This window comes from Notechis scutatus, chromosome 1 (assembly GCF_049901735.1).
Source record: "Notechis scutatus isolate UNSWTSFEM ecotype Mainland chromosome 1, rNotScu1.2, whole genome shotgun sequence".
Classification (NCBI taxonomy): Eukaryota; Metazoa; Chordata; class Lepidosauria; order Squamata; family Elapidae; genus Notechis; species Notechis scutatus.
This window is the reverse complement of record NC_142009.1, coordinates 271,689,356-271,715,516: the sequence shown is the minus strand read 5'-3', so window position 1 is coordinate 271,715,516 and position 26,161 is coordinate 271,689,356. Positions and strand designations below refer to the sequence as shown.

Here is a 26,161-nt window from a genome sequence, read left to right as displayed (position 1 = left end):
TGTTCTGCTAATGAGCAATAGAAATAATTTACAAAGGGGCAAGAAGGGAATTCAATTAATTAGCAATGTGGCTGCACTACAGGGAAGAGAAGAAGAAAAGGACACTGGCATTATCAGAAATGGCCTCTATTCTGCCTTTCTTGTTATAAGAAAAAGCTTGCTGGAAACCATAAAGGGAAAAAAGAAAAGATTTCTCTATGAAAGAAGCAGGCAATATTTTGGTGGTCAGGTCACCATACGGGGGAAAAAACTGGGAGTGATGTGCTGCTATTATACAATGATGAGATTGAGATTTCTGGATTTATTTTTATTTTTTAGTTGTGTTGGCCTCTCTCCTAGAAAGATAGGGTAGACAGCTGCCATTTTCCCTATGGTTTGTCACTGAAATTCAGCAGAGGGATTTCCAAGGATGGTTAAAAAACAAAGAGTTTGATAACTACAGGCCCCATTCTCAGGATTCCCTGAAAATGGCAAATGGGGACAAGCCCAGCTCTCTCTTAAGATCCCTTCCACACCAGGACTCTGCCCTAAGACAAAAGCAGCCGCAGGCCTCAGTGATCCCACACTACAGTTGAATTCAGCAGCTGTGCCAGTTTACTTCCAGGTCAGCTGCAACATAATCCAAATGGCAAAAACACAAAGCAAAACAAACCATACTTTTTGTTTGTTCCTCAAGTTTGTAGGTGGCCTTTTCCTATTGATGGGAATGCTTACCGCACTCTTTTTTTTCCAGTTCCTCAGCAGATCCTTTAAGAAGAATGTGGGTTTCATTTGAGAGGGTCTGTTTCTTCCTTCTCTGTCAGGGGAGAAGCGTTATGTAAATCCAGGCTGTTTCCCCCCACCGTCCCCTGTTTGTGCAGATCAGTGTTTCTCACTCTTAGAAACTTTAAGATATCTGGACTTCAATTCTCAAATTTGCCCAGGTATCATGCTGGCTGGGGAATTCTGTACACTGAAGTCCAGAATAACAGAGTTGGAAGGAACCTTGGAGGTCTTCTATTTCAGCCTCCTGTTCAGGCAGGAAACCCTACACCATTTCAGACAAATGGTTGTTCATCTATTCTTAAAAACTATTGATGTTGAACAGGGGTGGGATTCAATTTTTTTAACAACCGGTTCTGGGGGCGTGGCTTAGGTGGTGGGCATGGCTTAGTGGTCGTGTGACTGGGTGGTCGTGGCTTGGTGGTCATGTTATTGGCTGGGCGTGGCCAACTCAATATCACTCACATCGAGGCATGCATCTCCTCGCCTGGCCTCTCATGACTGTGGGGATGCTGCAACAGTCGTAAGTGTGAAAGGTGGTCATAAGTCATTGTTTTTAGTGCCATTGTAACTTTGAATGGTCACTCCACACAAGCAAAGTACAAGCAAAGTACCAGCAAAGGAGGGGGGAAAAAACTCCAGAGAAGTTTCTGAGACAGGAAGTTTAGGCCTGCCAAGAATTTAATAAGGGTTAACGGAGAGGCAGTTTCTGTAAGCAACTCCAGAATGTTTCCTTCCTGCCTTCCTTACAGGATTAGGCCAGTAATTTCTTCTAACAACCGGTTCTCCAAACTGCTTAGAATGTTAACAACCGGTTCTAGTGAATAAGTGCGAACTGGTAGAATCCCACCCCTGGTGTTGAAGCATCCACAATTTCTGGAAGCAAGTCACTCCACTGATTAATTGTTCTAAATAAATTTCTCCTTAGTTTTAGGTCAGGAGTGTAAAACTCAATTTCATTGAGGGCTGCATCAGAGTTGTGTTTGACCTCAGAGGGGCCAGGGGTGCATGGCCAGGGTGGGTGCAGCTATAGTAGGCATGGCCAGCTCGACATCACTTGTGTCAGGGGCACCTGTGGTGGCCAACTGCTAAGACAGGATTTTCCTCCCTCCCTCTCATTATAATCTCCTTCCTTACTTTTCTTCTTTTCCCTTTCCTCTTCATTCTCCTTTCTTCTTATTTTTTCTTCCTTGCTCTCTACTCATCTTTCCTTCTTTTTCTTTTCTCTTTCCCTTCTCCTTTCCTGTCCCTTCTTGCATGGTCAAATGCAAAAGGGGAAACATTTCTCCTTTTGTTTTGTTTTTAATTTCTTTTGCTAGCGCTCTGCAGGCTAGCAAAAACGGGCTCCATTTTTGCTGGCAGAGGCACCTTTGCTGTTTCCAGGGCAGCTCCACAAGCCAGATCTAAGCACTGCATGGGCCAGATCCGGCCCATGGGCCTTGAGTTTGACACCCCTGTTTTAGATTGTTTCACTCCTTGATTAGTTTCCATACATTACTTCTTGTCCTGCCTTTAGGTGCTTCGGAGAATAGGTTGACTCCATCTACTTTATGACAACCCCTTAGATATTGGAACACTGCTATCATGTCACCCACAGTCCTTCTTTTCATTAAACTAGAGGAAGCCCAGGCATCTTAAAGCTGTGACAATGGAGAAACACTGATGTAGCTTAAAGGAAGTTTGATTATACCATTCAGGTGGACAAGGGATGAGAAATGGCCATTACAATAAATGCTAATTCCTGTAGCTTAATCACTGTTAAGTTTGTTTAGAACAGAGGTCTCATTCTTGCGGCCCGCGGGCCAATTGCGGCCCGCAGGACGATATCCTGTGGCCCCCACCGTGATATGAAAGTATAATATTAGTGCGTTCTCCATGCATCGCTAGCTGGCTAAACACTTCTATGTGAGGCTCAGCCTCACCCAGACTCTGCCTCCAGCAGCCCCCAGGTAAATTGTGTTTGAGACCCCGGGTTTAGAACATACTGCTTCCATTCCCCATATTAGACACAAGTGCAACCCACCATCACCTTCAGAAGCACTATATATAGGATATTATACCATGTCATCTTCTCAATAGGATTTTTAAGAGGAGAGGAGGCAGCAACTTATTTCATGACCTTTTTGTGTGAAATGGAAGCAAGAAGATTTTGTTGTTGCTGAGGCTGGGCACTGATTGAATGATTATCTGCAGTGCCCTGTTGAGCAGGTAAAACAGAGGGAGAGATGTGATTGGCTCATTGTGTTTTCAGTGTTACAAGAGTGAAGATGATTAGCAGATCTGTTTCAAAATGCTTCAGAAGAAGTAGAGAAAGTGCTTTATGGAAGTGCCCTAGGACAAAAGAAAATCTTGGGGTCAATGTTTCTCAACTCTGGCAACTTTTAAGATGTGTGAACTTAAGATGGGGAATTCTGGGAGTTGAAGTCTCCATATCTTAAAGTTGCCAAGGTTAAGAAACACTGCTCTATGTCATGGGGGTTATGGCTGCTCTGAACGTCCTTGGGTGGAAATTCTATTAGTTGGAGGGAAAGGAATTGCTTTAAAATACCCTTACATTTCTAATAGTAGGAGGCAGGATGGCAATTACCATAATATGAACTTTCTTTTTCAGAAACCACAATATTCTTTATAGAATGCCATATACTAGTAAATCTAAGCACCACCTTCATGTCTTCTCCAGAATAGAACTGCCAATTGTTCCTAAGACCAAGTTCCAAAGAGGAAGTGGGGGATAATGATCTCATTACCTACATACCACAAGGACGTAGTCACCTGATTCTGGATGATTTCAGTCAAACATGTCTATACAATAGTCTATGCTTAGAACTGATAAGGGGGTTGGCTGAACTGAAGAATATCTGAATGAGACACATATGTTGTATTTTCTTTCTCTCTCTCATGCATGGATCTTTCTTAGTCTTTGCCACATCTAGGTCAAAAGTTGACTGGAGTAGAATGACCAAATGTAATTGAGAACAGCTGTCCTTTTTCTCTAACAGCTGTGTAGTATACAGGTAGTTTTCACTTTACAACAGTTCATTTAGTGATCATTCAAAGTTACAACATCACTGACAAAAAAATGACTTATGACCATTTTTTTCACAGTTGCAACCTTTGTAGCATCCCCATGGTCACGTGATCAAAATTCAGATATGCTTGGCAACTGATTCATACTTATGACCATTGCTGTGTCCCAAGGTCATGCAAACAACATTTGCAACCTTTTGACAAGCAAAATCAATGAGGAAGCCAGATTCACTTAACAACCATGTTACTAACTTATCAACTGCAGTGATTCACTTAACAACTGTTGCAAGAAACATCGTAGAGCGGGGCAAAATTCACTTCACAAATGTTTAGCTTAACAACAGAAATTTTGGGCTCAATTGTGGTCATAAGTTGAGGACTACCTATAGATTATTTTAGCAGATTCGGCTAGGCAAAGGAGACATTCCTACTGAGATTCCCTCTTTTGCCCAACTATTAACGATTCTGGTACCTTGTCCTCAGAATCTCACTGGATTACTTGGATTAAGTCAGTACTCTCTCTCAGACCAACCCAACTGACAGGATTGTTGCTATGGTGAGTAAAATATGAGAAGGGAGTACAATGAATGTTATTTTGACTTCTAAATGGATACAAATTTAATAAACAAAACTTCAGTAATATTGAACATATAATATGATGGAAGGAGCATTGAATTATGTATTTTCTGTCTCAATGACATAAATAAAAATACAAATATAACTAAGTTTTGGGCTTGCTCTATGGCCATCTTTGGCATATTAATTTTAAGTATGTCTATAGAATTAAGCTTTAGAGATGTCAATATGATTATATATAGGGGGGAGAGAGAGAGAGGAGGGAGGGAGGGAGGGAGGGAGGGAGGGAGGGAGAGAGAGAGAGAGAGAGAGAGAGAGAGAGAGATTTGGAATGTATTCATTTATGAAAAACTCCATGTTTATTCTGCGTGCACCTAAAAAGATACTTTTCCTTTGATGGAGAGACTTGGCTTTCAAGACCTTGATTTTAAAACTTTGGATTGATACATTCACACTTAACTTGTGATCTTATTTTTTAATCAGTGTAAAAGAAAAAGAAAAACTGACCAATATTGTTACACATGACCAAGATTTAATCTGTAAAAATTTTTTAGATGTGCATTCTACTTCATGTATTTTTGTATTAGTTTGTGTTCTTTTGATACTATGTTTTAGTTCTCTTTTTCTTTTTCTGCATTTTAAAGCTAATAAAATCGTTACACAGTTGAAATACAGATTTGTGCAGGAAAGAATGGCATTAGGGAGAAAGGGATTGCAGTTCTGTGGGTATACCTGTGATTTCCTAAGTATGAATTTTTTAAAAAGTAGAATTATTTTTGCTCTAGCTTAGGGGATCTACTTAATGTCATGTGGAGGATTCCTTTGTTATTTCAATTTGCATGACTGAACACAGACTTGGCAATTACAGGGAAACTTGCTGGAGCAGGAAACATGGAGCCCACTCCTTCCTAACTAGAGATAAACCACAGTGAAGTCTGACTCTCACCTTGGATGCACTGCTGCCTGTTCTGGCCCAAGAAATATTCTCCTGCCTCAAAGGAGAACGTGTAGCACCCTACCTAATTTTACCTCTGCTAGAATCGATACCTTGAATTAAAAAAAATCTTGCTCAGAGTTCAAACAACAATTCTTGACTTAATTTATTAGCACCTCCCTGCCCCCTGCCCTCCAAAACTCATAGATCTGCCTCAAACAAATAATTTAATTTAGCTGTATGATTCAGCTGGCACTGCAAAAGATGAAGCTGCCTTATATTTTATATTGCCCAAATACCTTCTGGCCTTTTTGAAATAAGATCAAAACCAACAGCTGAATTTATTCATTTACTTGCCTATTATTTCTCTAGTGTTTCCCCACAACATGCAGAAGGAGTGCAGTGACTCACCATCATTAAAGTTGGGTACCCAGTGCCATTGGTGGCTGCCATGCATTCATGATTATAGTGACATCTGGAAAAATGGTGCTTTGTGGGAAGAGAGATATTTAACCCAGGAGATTTGCAATGGAATATTACTAAGACAACAGATAAAAAGGAAGGAAAAGTAGACAAAGGTAAATGGCGGATGGATTGAAAAGGAGAGTCAGACATTATTCTAGGTTTACAAATGAAAAGATTAGTATAGGTATTAAGAAGCCAGGGGCTATAGATGCATTGTGGAACCTGTGGCCCTCCTTCACCTTGATAATCACCTGTCGATGAATTTTCAAAGTAAGCACTTTCAGTATGGCGTTTTATACTCTAATCTGCATTGGTGTATAGAAATTAGCAATCCACAAATGAACCATTCAGTTTCTGGATAATCTCCAAAGAAATCCATATGAAATAAAGAATATAATAATCTAAGATGAAATTTAGCGTTAGTGTCCAAAATAAGAGGTTTTTATTCAATACAAGAAAATTCTTATTAAATGATGCATTCATGGCACCTGTGACACCTGTGAAACTATCAAAAATCTGTAAGAATATTTCAAGTTCATATTGTAAAGTGGAAAAGAGGATGGGACCTAGAATTGGGAAGTGACCAAAAGCAGCTTTTACCAATTTGGTGCTATCCAGATACCCTAGATTACTGCTCCTACAATTCCTCAGCCTACATGACCTGCATTGAAAGCTGTGTTCATACAATGTTGCTTTACAGCCTGTTGGCATCACTAAGAGTGTCTAGGACAGGGGTCTCAAATTCAATTTCATTGAGGACCACGTCAAGGTTGTGTTTGACCTCGGGGGACTGGGGTGAGCATGGCCAGGGTGGGCATGGCCAGCTTGACATTACCACGACAGTCTCCAGCGGCCGTCTGCCAGTGAAACTGGAGACTGTCGTGGCCAAAAATGGAGCCTGGCGGGCTTCAGAAGGCCGTTGCGGCTGAAAACGGAGCTCCATTTTCTCTGGCAGAGGCACCGTGGACCGGTCCTACGCTGTTTCCAGGGCAGCCCTGCGAGCCAGATCTAAGCACCCAGCCTTGAGTTTGACACCCCTGGTCTAGGACAATTCAGTGCAGTCAGCTCACCACAGGCAGCTCGCCTCTGCCAACTCACAGCTGCTAATTTGCTGTAAGATAACTCCACACGGCCAACTCAGCATCGGGACAATTCACCTCAGGCAGCCAGAGGGAAAGCTGGGCAGGCAAGCAAGCGAGAGGAGGAGCAAAGCATAGAGAGCGCGTTGAGGTGGGTGGTGGGAAGGTGGAGGCAGCCAGGGGCTTCCCATTTTCACACATTGATAATCTGAAAGCCATAAATTCACTGAGGCAACCTAAAACTAAATTAGCTGTTCATTTCTACATCACACTTGTGTTTCAATAAATTGTACTCTTAAGATAATACTCCAGCATGATCAAATTAGAACCTAGACTAAATTTCTTGACTGCATGCTCTAGTAGCAATAATTTTGCAAGTCGTTAAAAAAGAAAGGCTAATCTGGACAATATGCATAAGGTTTGAATGACTGCAGTTCATTACCCGAGCCACAATTTGTGAAGAATCTTACTCCATGTTAATATATTGTTAGTGAAGGCAACTGCGTGATGTGTAAAGGATAAGAAGCATGTCTTTTGCAACATCTAAATTTTGGAGGGGATCTGAAATTGTGTAATCTGGTACAGTACTAGACAGACTTTCCCACGACACAGCTCAGAAGAAGAGTCTTAATCATGGGTACCACCTGGAATGAAATGAAGACTTTACCAGCTGTTCACAGTACATTCCAGGACATGTTCTGCAAAACCAGCTGTTCAGAAATAATAGAAAAGTAATTGTTCTCTCAATATAGGTATCGTTAACAAGACGGTTATTTAATAGAATGAATAGAGACAACACACTAATGTAGTTACAAAGACAATTTATATAATTATGTAAAGCATTTGAACTTTTTACTATATGAAGCAAGTATCACGCATTAGCGTATTTTAATAAAAATACACATACCAGATATTCTAATGATATTCTTGTAAAGATAATGACTGCATTCCAATGCTAATATTGTGGCTATCTTGAGTTTTTCTTTTTATGCAAAAGTAGTTTTGTTGATGCAGTCTCAACATTAGAATTGGAAAACATGAAAAGAAGAGCAGCCAAACTGACTGAGAGGCCTGAATGCCTTTGCTGTGAAGAAAGGCTACAATGTTTATTAGGTTGTTTTTAGATTAGAAAGCAACTCCTGTCATAACATTAGAATTCTAAATTATTCTATCAGTCATAATTATCTACCTGACTGACAGAACTAGGAATATAGATGGAACACTTTTTCCCACTGGCATTTTTAAAACCATCAAACTCATATCTATAGAATTAATTGTCAAACACCAATCTAAGCATTTTTAAATATACATAGACAACTTAATGTAGGAAAAGAATATCAGCAATATCTATTCACAAAGGCTATCCATTTCCTTTCAGTAGCAGCCTCCAGGACCTCAAGCAGAGGGAAGCTATAATCCTCAAGTCCCACCTGTAAGTTTCAGACTAGACCATTGTAGAGAAGAGAATACTGGACCAGTACATGGACCTATAGTCTAATTATCCAGCAGGGCTATATCTGCATCTCATTCTCATATTTCTAATATAATGGTTTAATTTAATGCTCACAATTACCACCAAAATGCATTATGTCTCTTGCATATACAGATCTGAGAGATTCACAAAAGAACGACAGGTCTATGAGAATTCTGGAATAATAGCATCACGACAATTGTTAAATGGTCATGCTATATTTAGTTGATCCCACAAAAGGAATCAACTGTGCAGAAAGCTACATAATGAACTAGGCTGAAAATAGGCTTCCTTTGGCATTTGAAATGTCCTCAAGAAAGATAAATAAAAGCATCAAAGCTATGAACAAGAAAGAGCAGAAGGATGCTATCACATGGATAACTTTATATAATATCTTTCCAAAATGCTCGAAGTGTTTCACGATAATAAAGAGCTAGGAAACTATTTTCCCATTTAGCATAGACACTATGAGTTGCCTTGTGTTCATGTTCTACTATCAACTACAAACAAGGCCAAGATCTCAGATCAAGAGAATTCAGCATCTGCTAAGACCCACAGCACTCCTGGGACTTCAAAGTTTCCAGGGTCTGCTACGCTTTTCTCTCACAAGTGTGCTTCTAAATGAGAGCGCTGAATATGAATTGCCTTGTTTATGTGTTACTAGTAATAGTAATACATAGGAAACAAAAGCTACATATTTCCATAAGATGCAATATCTTAATTAAAATGGTTGCACTGTATCAATGAGTGCTTTAAAAATAACACGATACAGTCATTACGTGATAAACCCATTGTGCCAAGTTATATAATTTGAATTTCTTGACTTTTGCATCCACAGTCTCTCCATCCTACTCTTTTTTCTCTGTCTTGTTGCTTCACCACCACCCCCTTTCTGGCACTTATTCCTGTCTTAAGTAAACAACTGCCTTCCCACATGTTGGCACGAGCCAAAATAAGCTGCCCCTCCAGATGTGAACATCCAAACACAAATATACTTCCCAACCCCTCTCTTCTCATAATCCTCTTCTTCTGTAATATGAGATGAGTTCAAGAGAAATTGGGTACTGTTCTGGATACTGTAGTGGAAATGCTTGTCTTCACCCTCTGGCACAAAGAAAACCACCGCTCTTGTTCTTTTTCTCTTTCGCTTCCTTCCTTTTAAAAAAATCTTACTCTTGGCAATGTTAGTTTTTCTAACTCATTCCCAGAAATCTCTTGGGGGCATCATACCCAGAAAGGAGCAATTATTGCACTACCTTGGCATTAGCCACAATGTCAACTTTGTTAGGGCTAGTCTACCGAGACAGCCAGGTTCAAACACCTGCTCCAGCTGCATTTATTTGATAAGCTTCATGGTTTGTTAACATAAACTGATCCAACTGACCTGAAAGAGGGTGAAAAAGGAGAAGAGATGAAAGCGTTGAAAAATTCAAAGGCCTGATGGTTCTCCATAACAACTGCATACTTATCCAAATTTACTGTAAGTCCCCTACTGCTAGGTTTCTGTATTTCATGTGAAATGCTTCAAAGGCCTAGTGCAGTTGTACAAGAAGATGGGGAAGAGTCTTGGATTAACCAAGAACATCAATAAGGGAACTGTTATAGTTGGGCAGCATAAGAGCTCTCCTAAAGGGACAGAGTGGCTACACATATTTGTTGGGATGATAGCATGTATTGAAAAGCTGACTTCATCATGTAGTTCATTTGTACCAGCAAAAAGGAAATGAAAGTGAGGGCTGAGAGCAACTTAAAGCAAAAAGCAGAAAAACTGTGGGGGAGAGATGGAAATCTCTATTTGGTTCTTACGCCATAAAGGGTGCTTGTTTTGTACAGTAGAAGGGAAATGAAATAATGCCTCCATCCACTCTGTAACACAGATAACACACACAAGGGCCTGTCTTGCTCCCATAATTTGTGGCAATTAAATAGAAATATCATCCAGTTTCCATAATGCTTAGAGCCTGAAAGGCCATTTGTGAGGAAAAGACTGAGAGACAGTATTTTCTAGTATTCTCTTGGACAATTTATTTAATTCACTTGTTATATTTAGCAATACTATAAGTGATTTCAAATGCTTGTTAGACAGATAGAAGCTGTTATTCATCTCCCCGACCTGTGTCTCCTTGATTAGAACCCAGAAACAGAAACACATTTGTTTTCAACTTGTACATTTCATATATAAAATGTCCCATTTTTTAAAATCATATAAGGGAATTCGACTCTGAAATAGAAAAGTCTGCTAGAAAGTTGTCTCTGTGTGTGGTATGTGTGTCTGGGATAAAAGAACACTATTCTATAATTCATAAGCTCCGTATCTTCCAATTTTTTTATTCAACTTGAACAAATGAGCATTCAGCAAATTCAATATTGTGGGTGGAAGGCCGAAATTCTAGCTTTCCTGTGCTTGCTTTACATCACATACAATTAAAAGAGATAGTAATTTAAACAAGCAGTGCTGGTTCAGGGTAAGCAGTGCTAGTTCAGGGCAGATGACACCCTAGTCACACCACTTTCCATCACTTGGAAGATCTGCATTTTTAGAATGATTCTGGGATGGTGTTGGAATCCCATAAATTTTGATGCCCTAGGTCAATGCCTACTTTGTGCCTAAAGCCAGATCTATATATAAGACATATATGATTAATACTCAGGATAAACATTGTATCCATAGGTGTAGGAGATGACCAGGCTGAGCCCAAGGGAAGGGGTCAGTCATGAATTCCTACACACCTATAAGAGGTCTAAGTACAGCCCACCTTTCTTATCTCCAGCCAATTTCTCTTGACTGTTAGTAGCTCAGATTCTTGTAGAGAGCTTACTTAAGCTTGCAATAAATCTTTATATTAATTTGAACTCCTTGATTCTCCTGATTTCCCCGGCACCTGACATTAATCATAGGCCACATTTACTTTCTGGAGAGTCCTGGTTTGCTATTCACAAATTTGCCATGTTGCTTATTGACTCCAACTTTGGTCCTCTACTCTTAGGAATCAATAAAAAAAATTCATCAGATTATTTAAAAGCCACAAAAACATACCTACCATTACATTTGAATCTGATGCTTGGCTTCTCCTTCCCAGATAAACCAATTCCACAAACTTTGGCTTTGGGTTTTTGGCTTGTTAGAATGAGAATATTTTTGTGGGGTGGTAGTGGTTGCATTTTGTTTTCTTCCTCCGAATGAGCTCCTGGTCACTGAAATTTGTCTCACTTATCAAAGAAGCCACAAAGGAACACTCAGATAGCATTCACCACGACATTTCTTTGCAAATTAAAAAAATAATCCTAGGATTCTTCAGAATTCAAGCTATTTTGTTTTTTACAAGCACAGCCAGAGTATGCTAAGTCTATGGATACTGTGGAGGGGGAATGCAAATCCAAACTGAGTGAGATTGCCTGTTCTTCATTTATTTACTGTTAAAATTATCATTTTGATGCAGTCTTTTTTTCGCCAGCATTAATGTATCAGAATCTGCAGCAAACACAGTAAGACTTCATGCAGAATGTTTGCAAAAATGATGGTTAGCAGTAACTTTTTTTATCCGTACTTTATTTATCCCCATTGGTAAATGAGCCCTATTGTATCTTTGGTAGCTCCCATCTGTCTCAATCTTTTCTTTTACCAATACTGTGTTGCATATTTATAATTTTTATAATTACACAAGCATTGGAAGACTTATTATACATATAATGATAGATATGATGAGTGTATGCTTGTAGTCTACCATGTTTTAATCTCCTGCATTTCATAACTTGCTTTTTAAATGTTCAAAACAAGGCTTGAGGGAAGAGAAGCTCTTCTCATTTCTAGCTTGTTTTTACTAATGATTTGCTTGGTGTGGGAAGATAGTAGAACACATTGTACTATAGTAGAACACATTGTACCAAATATGCAAATAGTCCCGGGTTCAATCCTTGCCATCCATAAAATAGTTTTAAAATATCTCTGCCTGAAATCCTGAAAAGCCATTACCAACTGGTCTTCATGGTACTGAAACTAAAGATCATATGTATTATAAGGCAGCTTGGATGGGTTTTTTAATATTCAAATATCCATTCAATGATGGCAGCACATGATCTGTGAAGCTTTCTTATATCTTACCTTGGAAGAAAATCAGTCAGCTGCAATAACTTGAAGCAGGAAAACTAGAGCAGTAGGGATAGCCACCACATATCATACCCTATTAGTTTTCTACTAACTTGGCATGTCAACTTAGTCCTTTGAGCATAGAGCAGAAAGCAAGATGTAAAGAGTCTATTCTCTCATTACCAATATCAGTTGGTAGAGGAGATTTGGGGGGAGGGGTATGTGGGTGGGAAAGGCATATGTGTTCCTGAGGATCAAATGTAACTGAATGGCTAAGTTCATATCTCTTTAGCTCTTTAATGGTTAGATGGATGACAATATTTGTGTGTTTTATTTAACTTTGCTAGATTTTTGGACCACCTTTCCCCCAAGAATTTAAAGAGCCCACTTAACACTATCTTCCCAATTTTTACCACAACAAAATTCCTATGTGGTAGATTGGGCTGAGAGACAAATGCTGTAAGCAATTAATGATGGTTTTCTTTGGTTCTGTTAGGCCTGTAAAGTTATAATGGTATGTGAGAATGATTTTGGAAAACAGGAGGAAGAGCCAAAGACCAACAACTGTCATATAACATGTATTTCAGTCTAAAGAAACAGAAGGGGCATGGGAAACATTTCAGAAGGGACCCTCCCTAGTTTTCCATCAGTAAAAAGTAAAGGAGGGGAGAAATACTTTCAAACTTGCAAGACTCTATCACTGTCACCTTACAATAAATGTAGTGTCATTACTTATGGTTGTACTTCTTGTCTGATTACTTTGAAGAGCTAATAAAAGTAGACCATACCAAGAAACTAATGCTATACATGTCTGAAAGTATCTTTGTTGGAACAACTATGGGGACAATTATGGGAATCTTGCAAGTCTTGAAAGTTTCCTTTCCCTCATTTTCTGTTAATTACGGAAGGGCCTGAGACATTTTCTGAAATTAGTACCTTGGAATGGACTCAAGATCTGCCTATGCCATTGTTGTCTTGAAAATGGCTCTTCTTTCTATCCTTCAAGGCCATTCCCTATGTCCTCTATAGCAGTGATCCCCAACCTTTTCGACGCGCGCCCGGTACCGGCATCAGCTGGGTGCCGCGGCCCGGTACCAGGCATCAACTGGGCGCCGCCATCTTTTGACGAAAAGTGCTTCCGGTGACCTCACTGGAAGCACTTTTTCACAAAAGATGGCGGCGCTAGCGCTCCGGTGAGCTTTTTCGGTAGAAATGGCTTTCTACCCGGAAAAGCTCACGAAGGCGTTGCCCGCCATCTTTTTGATGAAAAAGTGCTTCCGTGAGCTTTCTACCCGAAAAGCTCACCGGAAGCACTTTTTACCAAAAAGATGGCGGCGCCAGCAACCAGCGGCCCGGTAAGGCTTGTTCCGCTGGACGGTACCGGTCCGCGGACCGCGGTTGGGGACCCTTGCTCTATAGAATCATCTAAGGAGGCTAAGACAAAAGCAAAACAACACCCCCCCAAATCAAAAAAAATATGATGCAGTTAAACTACTGTTCGAAAAATCATTTCTCCATCTCCATTCACCTATCCACCCCCTTCTTTTTAAGCCAGGGATACACAACCTCTGAATCCGGTATGGTCCTCATCAGTCTTGTATTTGACTTCATTTCTTTGTCATGGCCAGACATTTTTTCTTCTGTGCCCTCTTGTACTTTTCTAAAAGGTGGAGCATAACCCGCACAAACTGTGCTCCCTGCCTTTAAGTCATTGTTGACTACATTTTTACTTCCTTTCCTAGTTCCCCTTCCATGCCCCCAGCTGCTTTTCTCCTTATCTCCTTTATTAGACCTCCTGCTTTGCCCAATAGTTATGCTCAAGATAGGTTTCTTTATCCAAGGTTGCTTTTAATTATATGTTTTTAAAAAGTTACATTCTTTTCCTGGCAAATAATTTTCTGCATAACTGATTTTAAAAGTGTATTACACTGTAATTTTCCAGCCTAGATAGAAGTAGAAAAAATATTCTTGTGATTTGAAGCAGAGTGAAAAGGTTTAGGTAATGGATGGCTGGTGTCTATTCACTATCTTTTACATTTCTAGTATTCTCCTTCTGTTGTTTGAAATCAAAATGCTAGAAAAGAAGGCATTCAGAAACCTGCCTCTAGCATTCTTCTCAGATAATGGCAGTTTAGTAATTTTAGAAACCATGGCCCATGGATGAAGATTGCTCTTGTAATACCCGTTGCTCTTAGGCATTAACTGTACCCGTTTCCCTTGCCTTCCTAATTCCATCCAGCAATCTTTATTGTTGGATTATTGTACAGCTGTGTTTTGGGAAATGCTATAAGACACAAAACAGAAAGACTAATTTATTTCAAGACAGAAATAACACAGTTGTTTGGCAAATCAGATCCTCAAATATGGGGGGAAAAACAGATGCAGTGTCGTAATAGGCCAGTGGATAAGCACTGACCTGAACACAATGCTGAATGATGGTGAAAATAATTATTGATCTTACATTGGCTTTTTTGCAAAATATATATTAAATAACAGAAAGTAAAATTTGTCTCATGCTGGATTGGAGTATGATTTAAATGTTTAGTACCATATAAGTTATTGAGAGAAAATTCAAAAGATATACCCCTTGGAACATAAACAATCAAACATAAGAGGAAAACTGCACTTCTTTTGGTATTAAATTGCCTTGGACCATACAGAGGAACAAGATATGGAGGCATCTTTCAGTGTTTTCTCTGCCTTATCTTTCCTGTTTTTTTGCTTCTAGCCTGCTGTCTTTCAATTGTCTTTTTCAACTATGACATGAAATTTAGGACACAGAAATAAAAGGCTGAAATTGTGTGCTATTAGATACATTAGACACATTATTTAACTATATAAGACACATTATATATGTATGTATGTATGTATGTATGTATGTATGTATGTATGTATGTATGTATGTATGTATGGCATTCAGCTTTGTTCGAATTATTTTCCCACGTCATTGTAGTTGTGCTTTTAAAGTTGTAGCAACGTTTCAGCAGAATCTCATCTGCCATCAGAAGCCTGATGATGGCAGATGAGATTCTGCTGAAACTTGCTACAACTTTAAAAGCACAACTACAATGACGTGAAAATACTCGAACAAAGCTGAATGCCATACATGTAATACCCGTGAAAACTTAAGAAAACAAATATACATATACATATACATATACATATACATATACATACATACATACATACATACATACATACATACATACATACATATATATATATATATATATATATATATATATATATATATATATCAGACTTTTACAGTTGTTTCAGTTTTAAATTTGGGGCTAGCCTACTGCTGTGCCAGAATGGTTTTTTCTTCATCCTGATTGGTTGGGAGTCTTGGTCTGTGTTTGTTGGTCTTGGAGTTTGCTGTGTTCTGCTTGATTGGTGTTTCTAATATCTTCTGTCTGTTTTGTGGCTTTTTTTGTATTTTGATTGGCTGGCAACATTGCGTTCCTGTATTGGAGGCTTTTAGTGCAGCTTGGCTCCGAGTAAACGGATGGCTATCATTTGTTAGGAAGCTAGGTTTCGTCTGGGTGCCTGGTTGGGGTGTGTTTGAGCTGGAGATATCAGGGGGGATCTGTTTGTGCCCAGGTGTTTGCCTGGCTAGTGGTGTGGATATTTTTTTGTTTGTGAGTGCAGGCTTCCAAATAATTGACAATCTGGTGGAATCATCTCTTCTATTCATGCTTTCAGGTCTTTTTTACCATAGAGATTGAAAAAAATATTGGATTAGCCCAACTGCTTGCTGCCTTTATAATCTAAAAGGGACTCTTTAAGAGGAAGAATATGGGTCTGGCTTTGGGACCGTGTGATGTTATTTTCTTATTCCAATTTTAAAATTTCCATGTTTTCAAAGGAATCAAACAAATGCTCTAGAAAATAGTTTTACCCAACTTTCTTTGTTTCTTAAAGGAATAGCATTCATCAAACAAAATGGATTCCCCACCTCCTTTTTTTGGAAGCCATCTTTGTAAACTCAAAACCATTGTGAACAGTGGTGGGATTCAAACATTTTTACTACCAGCTCTGTGGGCGTGGCTTGGTGGGCATGGTTAAGTGGGCATGGCCATGTGACTGGGCGGGAGTGGCTTTTTCTTTTCTATTTTTGCTTTTTTGCAGCCACCCCCACCCATTTTGAGGGCCTTCTGGGCCTCAGGCAAGCCTCCTGGGGGGGGGGGCGTTTTTGCTCCCAGAAGGCTCCCCTCGGACTCAGGAACAAAAAAATGGAGCCTGGAGGAGGCACACAGCACTCCCCCTCGCTCCATTTTGGGGCCTTCCTGACCTCAGAGCAGCCTCTTGGGGGGGGGCGTTTTTGCTCCCAGAAGACTCCCCTGGGGCTCAGGAGGGCAAAAAATGGAGGGGGCTGTGCCCCTCCATCCATTTTTTTGCCTTCCTGGGCCTCGGCAAGGGGAATCCTGGCACAGCTGATTGTATAAACAGCTGATTGTCAGGAGGGGAAAAATACCTTAAGGGGCGAGCGTCAGGCGGGCGGGGTGAGCAAGCATCAAGTAGACAGGGCAAGTGAGTTAGCAGCGACTGGGCGACTGGGTCAGGGGGTTGGCCAGCCAGAACTTACTACCAGTTCGGCGACCCACGCCAAATCCTTGCTACCGGTTCATGTGAACCGGTGCGAACTGGCTGAATACCACACTAATTGTGAAACAAGTATTCTTTTTTAAAAAATGGAATAAAATGATTATATTGTTTTTTTTCTATAGTGTCTACAGGACCCTACAGAAAGAAATCAAAGTCATCGTATTCCTTTACCGGAGTGGGGGGGAGAAAGACAAAATATATTTCTTCAGTTGTCCTGGGAATTGGGTTAACAACCCTGTCTCTTAGCATATTCACAACTTCTTGCACACCAGAACTGCATAGCAAGCTTTTTTCTTGATTCAGTTTTAATCATCAGTAATTTAAACAAAGCTTGTTGAGTCAAGTCTATTAATCAGATGGGCATCTGGATCTCTTAAAGTTTTATTAAATAAGATTGTGCTCCCTCTTTCTCATGACTCTCAATACTAACCTCCTGTAAACAGAGGATATAGAAAATGTCAATATTAGGGAATCATGAAAGGGTTTGTGTCACATGTTTTAATATATCAGTGGTATTTCATAGTAATATCATAATTAATTACTCTATGATGATTTATGCAAACAATAGTATGAAGAATATACCTGTTCGGTATATTAAAAAAAAAAAAAGAACTGTCCTATAACATGATTGCTTAAATTGCCTTATGAGATATTTCAGCAGCAAAACTAAATGTCTTTGTTTCTGAAATCAGAGGTCAAGCTTTCTTGGGCCAGCTTTTTCAAGATGACCCTCATTAAATCATGGGATTGAAAGGTTTAATCCATCTAACACCCTGCATGATGATAAGAGTGAACAGGCCCAAGAGTGCCATGAAAAAAAAAAGTTTATTCAGGCTCAAAGGACTGGCTCCAAATTCTTTTGAACCCCTTTATTTAGGCAGGGTGCAATCAAGAAAACAATAAGCAGACACAAAGATGGGAGAGGGAACAAGATAAAACAATGGGGTGCATGATAGACAAAACTTGAAGGAGAAGCTACATGGTGAAAGAGAGACAGCAAGAGAAGCACAATGGAGGTTGTCAGAAAAAACAAAGAGGTCAGGAGGGCGAAAGATATGGGCATTGTGCCTAGAATTAAGCTTAACTGACTTAGATTAAACCATCAATTCATTCCTGTAAACAAATATTTTCTCTGGCAAATTTCTTCTGGTAATTAAAAAAATGCACCAACACACAATGCAAATAGGAACTTCAGAGGTTATTGTAATTGGTTGTTCTTTGTACAGTGTTCAGTAAAAGTTTTGGGGTGACCATTCTTTTGTTTCTGAATAAAAAAAAAACTATGAAAAAAACCACCAAACTGATGAATCTTTGTGATTATAATATATCCATTTATTACTGGATATAGATATGTAAGAGATCTTAAGTGCTTTCTCTGTTCTATACATAGCCTATTATCAGCTCCCTGCCCCTCAAAGCAGTGTTTCTCAACCTTGGCAATTTTAAGATGCATGAATTTCAACTCCCAGAATTCCCCAGCCATGCTGGCTAAGGGGTTCTGGGAGTTGAAGTTTCTGCACAGTCTGAGCAGAAACATCTCCCAACTTTGGCGAGGGAATCGCATAGAACAGGATATTCTTTATTGGCCAAATGTGATTGGACACACAAGGAATTTCCGGTATGCAAGCTCTCAGTGTACATAACAACAATATAATGTAACCATAAGATACCAACAGAAGATGGTAGTAGGAAAGATGAGAAAGATAATAGTAATGCAGCCCTATTACATGGGTAAATATCCTTAGATATAAGCCTGTTGGAATTAGGACTGAGCATCAGCACTGCTCACCAAAGCTTGGGAAAAGCACTGTTTGCTGGAGTTTTCATTAGAGTAGAGCAGAGCAGAACAGAGCAAAGCCAGGCAAGGCAACGTGTTTCTAGGAAAAAGGGGGTTACAATGCTTCATCAAGCAAGCGTTTGAGTTTTCACTGGAACATTTGAAGATTTGCCCAGCCACATTATTCCTTAGTTGAATTTCATTTTTACTGCAACAATAATCTCTGAGGCCCAAAATATGCGATAGTGAGCCTCTAATAGAAATGGAGTACAATTGACAATGCTATAGTGAGACTCTACTTCTTCTCAAACACGATACATTTCTCACGATATTGAGAAAAGGAGTCATTTTCACTACCTCACTTTCTGTCTTCCATTCTTGTTTTCTGCCACACATATATTTCTAACTAGCAGGGTACCCATGCTTCACTATGAAACTATGTGATCGGGCAAGTTTTTGGAAAGGGAAATAAGGGGAAAAAATTCTCCCCCTGCCTACCAGCATGCATTGGTATTCATCTGGCTAGCGTCCTGTCAGTGTGTGAGAGAGTTCAGGGCTGTTTGGAAACTGAAACAGTATTTGCTGTGTGAGCAAGAAGGAGACAGCAAGGAGCCTGGGCGTGGCTTAGCTCAACTGCTCTGTACTAAAGCTGCTTGGTGCTGTGAAACTGAAACTCCTCTGCTTGTGTTTTGCATTTGGAACAGATTTTTTTTCGGGTGGGGAGGGGGAGTAGAACTCCTTAGCATCAGAGCATGTTAATAATAATATACGAAATACCAATGCTCTGATAGTCATTTTGAAAAATCCTTTCTTAGTGAGCACCTAGAAGCCAAGAGGAACATACGTGGCAAATATCAAGTTTGTAGTGAGTGCTTTTTCGTTTTTATATATATAGATTTACAGAGCCAGCTGAATGACCTGATCTAACATATACAGTATTTCACACCCCAGTGGCAAGTTGTATATATTTACAATAATGTGTAGACCCAACTCACTCTTCCTTTTCACATTTCTCCTGATAATATTGATCATCTAGATACACAGTTGACAAAACTATATTCACCTTGTCTGGCTAGCAAACAACACAATTTAATCTTTTGTCAATTTTTAAAATAACAAGATAGGATCGATTTATTAAAATTTTCCACAACTGAAGCCTTTGAAAAGTATGTCAAATGGGGAAAAAAACTTCCAATAATGAGGACTATTAAGTTTGAATGCTTCCAGAAAAGAAATACTAGGATGATAATAGGGCTGTGACAAACATACTAAAGTGGATTGTGGAATATGTTTATGAACAATATGTGGGATCATAAAAAATAACAACCCTTCCCCAACGTTTGGGAACAATACACTTATTGTTAGATTATTTATTTAACTGAATTATATATTTAGCTAAAGAAACAAATCATAGATTACCAAAACAGTAATATATGTAGTTAACATCAGAACAGTTTTTCTTTTCTGCTTGAATGGATGCTACATAATTAGAGAGGTGATTGTAGGCAGTTGATGGAAGGTTTATTTGTATCTCTAATTGTGTATGTTTGGAGAAGGGGGAGTGTGCTGTGGAGAGACAGCTGAAGAAAAAAAAAACCATGACAAAAGGAAACTTGTATTTCCTGCCTGCATTTTATTTAATAGTGAGAGCTAATCTGGATCTCTCTCAAGCTTTTTTCTTCGTTGGGTTTGCCTTGCATGTAGCAAGAAATGCCTCAGCAACAAAATTAATTGCCAGGTATCCAGAGGTTCACTACATGTCCTTACAGGCGCTGCTGCACTCAACAGTCTGACTGTAAATAGGAATATTTTTTCCTCATATGTCTTCTTGGATTATAAGAGCAGCCTCATAAATCCTTATGCATTACCTGGAAAAATCCACTTAAGTATAATCCACTTTAATGTAATAAACACAACCACATTATTAATAGTTAACATCAACATTTAAGCATGATCACAATCGGCTAACTTCCTATTTCTGACATAGCACAAAATATTTATTTAGTGAGCATTTTACAATGGTGCAGACTTACACAAATTCCCATTTTTCAATGAAAGGTACATCTTTTGCAGTTGACAATTTCACCATACCAGGAAAATATCCAACCCACATAAATTGTACAACATATCCAGATTATTCCAGCATTATTTAATGTTTGGCCCAATATTTGTGTCAGCTGTCCAATTTTTAAAAAAAATATAAAATCAGATTCCTCTACTGTCCTTGCAGTCATTCATATGTAAGGACATTTTGTGGATATATGTATCTTTGTATAAAATGTATGCACAAAAGAGTTTTTAGAGCTCAAGACTATTTACAATAATATATACAAGTAAATTAAAGAATACAAAATACAGAATCTTAATTTTAAATTAATTCAAAGCAGTTCTCTCACCATTGGCATCCTGATTCCCTCTGAAATGAAAAGTGATTTCCTGAAGGCTGGGAAATTAGGGGTTTCTTCCCTACATGAGAATGCAAGAAAACTTTTCTGGCATGTGGGGGCAGCCATTGGGGGCAGCCATTAAGGAATTTCTCCAAATTGAAATGACTTCATGTGGGGTGTCCTTTGGCGTCCCCCCTTCCACCACTTAAAGGATGGGAACAATGGATAAAAGCTTGCTCAGAGAGACTCTCCTGAAATTATTGAGGAGCCCTACTCAGGTAGGGCTTTACAGGTAATAACCAGTCCCTTGAATTGGATAACCAAGGCAGTGACAGTAGCATCAGCATCACACCACTCCCTTATCACCAGTTAGCAGATGAACCACTGTATCTTAGTCCAACTAAAGTGTCTAAGATAGCCTCATTGTGATGGAACATTGTTAGCAGAAGGGGAGGATTTACCAATTTAGCACTTTCCAGGAAAAAGATCTGGATCACTGTGCAGTGCAAAGCTAGAGGGGAGAGGGGGAAAGAGGGTCTGGTAACCACACCCTAGAATCTTTCAGAATATATCTAATAGCTTAGAAAGTTATAGCTTTAGTTTGGCAAGATTCCGTCCATCGGTATAAGCCAATAAAGATTAAACTGGATTGGATCTCACTGTCTTGTTTCTGGGCTTGACTTACACAGAATTTGTTTCAATCATCTAACTGCACAGAGATGCAAGGAGAAAAATAGATTGTGAAAGTCAGTAAGAAGCAAACCATTGACTAGGCATTTGGCCTTTGTGGAACAAGGTGGACAGGTTTGTGAGTTGGTTTTATTTGTTCAGTTCCAGAACTGGCCAATGTCCAGGACCTCTCAGGTATAGAGGAGGGGGGCACTTGTGGATACCCAGCAAGAAAAACAATCAGTTGGTCAGTCTGGAGCACAATGAAAACAAGGATTGGTCATCTTAGTCAACAAATATTTCTGGCTGGGCAGATAAAAAGTGATAAATTCATTAAGCTATAACAAAGATGCAAAAACCTAATTTCAGTTTGACTGTGTTTAAACTTGTATATATAGAAACAGATATAAAGTACTTTTGTTACAATAATACAAGAATTCAGAGAACAGAATTACAAGTTCTCTCATATAACTCTAGTTTTATTAATCAACAAGTCATAGATTTTGAATAATGAGATATTAACTTCTAGAACCATTATTTTTGGGGAAATTGGCTCTTCATAATTGCCTTTTCTACCTTCCTAGATTGGGTTCAGCTCCAATGTTTTTGCTTATGTAATAAGTTGCTTCTTTATGAATAGATTTCAAAATGGACTCTGTCTATTTCTGCTTATTTCAAATATGTCAGTATTTAACTGTGTAATTGAGAACTTAAAATCTCTATGCCTGCTAAGCCAATTTGTATTAACTTTTACTTAAAATGGTCCTCTTGCTCTGAAAACTAATTCATCTGGGATTTATCTTCTCCTATATATCCTCCTATGTCTTTCCTCAAAAAATTCAGTGTAAGGAACATCTCACCTATGTTTGGCATAGAAGTTAAAATATGTTTGAACCACTGAATTTAGAAAGCAAAGATCAAAATGAACAATGGCAAGCGATCCAAGGTAATATCATTGAAATTGCTGGAAAGTATGTGTCATATCAAAAGCCAAAGAGAACAAACAATTGGCTATCTGATGGGCCCATCAAAATGGTTGATCAGCGAAGGGTAATAAGGATGAAGTTAAAAAACTGAATGCAATCTCCCAACATTTATCCTGTAGCCAGGAAAGACAAAAACATGCAGTGGGAGGAACAGAGTCTAGAAGAAGTTAAAAGGTTATGTTTGCCATAGTGGCACAGTGGTTAGAATGTAGTATCGCAGGGTAATTCTGCTGAGTGCCACCTGTCAGCAGTTTGGCAGTTCGATTCTCACTGGCTCAAGGTTGACTCAGTCTTCCATCCTTCCGAGGTTGGTAAAATGAGGAGACAGCTTGTTGGGGACAATATGATGACTCTGTAAACCACTTAGAGAGGTCTATAAATTACTGCACAGCAATATATAAGTCTAAGTGCTATTAATTTTGCAACTACAATGCTCATATTATAACTTGTCTTTGTATTTATTTTTCCAAAATCTCAAATGTTATGCAAAGTCAGGTTAATCAAATTTCCAAGGAGGTTTGCCAAAAAAGTGACTTTCATATTCATAATCTCTGCACGCTGGTAGACTATTTGGACCTCTCTTCCAACCACTCTATATTGTCTTCTCCCAGATGCAGCCAATATATTTTCCACTTTTGGGGGGTTTAGGGTAATTTACAATATAAATAATGATATTGTTGAGACTATCATTATAGAGCTATATTTTTAAAAGGCCATCCGCATTTAGGGTAAATGTTGACCTGCTCTTGACCATAAATATTTCTTGTCTGTTTCAGAATTTATCTGCTGCTCACCTTGCTGGGAAAAAAACCCTCTGGGGCTTAATACTACAGTTTACTAAATCAATCTGACTAAAAACCAATAATATGGGACAGGCAGGATGACAAGAAATTAAAAGTAAAAGAATCTTTAAACTATTTTTGCCTCTGTAATAATTACAATGAGGCAAGTTTCCTATGAACTTCCTCTGCCTTATTTTAGTCTTAAAATATCAAGTTTAGTCAGTTAGTACTGGTAAAATGTTATAGTGCAAAGCTTTGATCTTCCTCACAATTTCGCATAAGTGCACTAAAGACAACAAGGCTTCCTACCTTTTCTGGTAGCAAAACTCTCTCTCTCTTTCTCTCTCTTTGTTTTGTTTGTATTAACAGCTAAATTAGAAGTTGTTCTGATATAATGTTTTCCTGGACTCATAACCCTGATATTAACCTGCATTAAGAATTATTTTCGAGGAAACTGAACAGAATGTACAACTTTTAAACCGCAACCTCACATCAGTTTATTGCTTTTAATACTACATTCCAAAGCAAGGAAAGCCAACTCAGAAATCTAGCCAATTTATTCCTATGTGTGCAAAAGGCCAGACACATATGGTCAGGCCTAGAGTGTGTTTTCTCCCTTGTACTGTGAGATTGGGACACTATTGGAATTGCTCTAATTGTTCTAATTGTTGAAAACTGTCTCTTTGCTCTCCACATCTTCCTTTAAATGACAAATTGCTAGCTATATTTTCTTATATTTTGCATAGAAATTTGTTTCTGCATGTGACAAGACTAAATCTTCCATATCTCACTCAGCAACATAAATTTTGGGCTAAATTGTGGTCATGTCAAGGACAACTTGAATATTGTCTTTCTGCGCTCCCCTGATGTGGCTCTTTTAACTATCAAATACAGAGGCTCTCTATCTGCCTGGGGAATTTTCTGTTATCATTATTACAGCTGTGTGTGCAAAAGCTCTGTGTGTGCAAAAGCTCTTTGTGCAAAAAGAGATGAGGCTCTGAATATTCTCTACAATACCATCTGTAACTTGGACGGTGCTTTTCTTGTCGTGGGTGATTTTAATCAAACTGATTTGAAAGTTACTCTCCCCCATTTTTATCAATATCTGGACTTTTTGCCAAGTCTCTCATCATATTTTTTTTTTAAAGTGGAAAAATTCAGAAAATCTTAGAAGCAATATGTAAAGCTTGAATATGTGTAGGCATGTAAATATGTAGAACTATATATGTCTATGGGACTGTGAAAGAAAAGGTTGAAAAGCCTCCCTGGAGCTTTTTTTCTGCAAAACTTCAGTTTCTTTTCTGAATGACTTTAAGAAAGCAGCTTCATGCAAATGATATTCCTACGCATATTTACTGATTATTGGCCCTCAAATCCATCTGAAAATGAGCAAAAAAATAAAAGTTCTTTTCTCAGAGGGAAGTCACAGGAGAGAAATCAATTCATTAATCCAATTATTCTTCAGGGAATTTTATATTGCATCTTGAGAACTATGCTTTTTAAAAAAAAAAAAAAAAAAAGATCAATTCCTGCAAATTAAAATTGGGAGACATCTTTACATAAAAGTATACAGCAGACATTAAATAAAGCGGATAAGGGGCATTTCCGTTCCTTTGGTGGGTAAAGAATTGGTTTTCAAGTTAGCATGCTTCTCTAGTTAATCATAATTTTACAAAAAGGTAGTAAAGATATCCCACTAATCACAGCCTTAGTAATTCTTGGTTTTTTGGCCAGTTTCAAAAGCAATGGATAAGAAAAAGCGATAGATAAAAGGACCGAGTCGGGAGGGATACTAATGAGCTTCTCCTGAATCCTCTCTCTTTCTCTCTCCCAAAGGATGTGCCAAAACACCACAGAAACTGAAGCTGTAATGAAAGAGGAGCTAAAATCTGCTAGAAATGAATGGGGTGCTGAAATTGTTCATTGTATTCCCAGGCTTCAGTAAGCAAGCTTAACCCTTCTTCAATGGATGGGTTTGATTTGTGTACATACAGTGGTGTGCTGACGTTTCCTGTGCCTTTGGGGGAATAGATCAATTGGTGCGGCCTCTGCCAAATCACGCAGCTGTGGCTGCTTCTCTTTTTTTCCTGTTCAGACTTGGTGATGGAATTTAACTCCTTTTAGACTTAACTTTCTAGAATCTAGTTAGAAATCTGGAGGTTCTTCTCTCATTCCCTGCTCTTGCCTGTAAGCCTTTACCCTCGAGGGAGGAAAAGCATCTTTTGAAATGAAAATGAAGGAGGCTTTATGTTACACAGTTCAATCTTTGTAGTGTTAAGGTATGAAGGAAACTGACTGTCAGCTATTGATTCCTCAAAGCCTGAATTTAAAAGATTTTCAAGTAAAAACCCAGGAAAGAAAGAACTGTGCTCAGTGTTCCCCACGCCACCACCCCCATGCTGAAATGTCACACTAGGATAATGAAGGATCAGTTTGACAGTTTCCAAAGGTGTGCAAGTGAATATGGTAAGCGTGTGTGTGTTGTTTTTTTTAATGTTGGAAAATATGGAGTGCCCTGGATGATGCCCCCCCACTTGACTCACTCCCAAAT

The 26,161-nt window shown here is 38.8% G+C and overlaps 1 protein-coding gene across 20 annotated transcripts in view; it reads right to left on the bottom strand.

Annotated features, from left to right (window-relative positions):
* The window catches only part of RAD51B (RAD51 paralog B), a 348,291-nt gene that overhangs the window by 126,701 nt on the left and 195,429 nt on the right, over nt 1-26,161 (bottom strand). Inside the window, exon 11 of one of the 20 annotated variants that reach the window (XM_087951606.1) lies at nt 753-796. The exons of the other annotated variants lie outside the window; for them this stretch is intronic. Coding sequence (XP_087807732.1) covers nt 768-796 — 29 coding nt within the window. The 3' untranslated portion in view covers nt 753-767. Of the gene's footprint in view, nt 1-752; nt 797-26,161 lie in introns of those variants that run through there. 20 annotated transcript variants of the gene reach the window in all.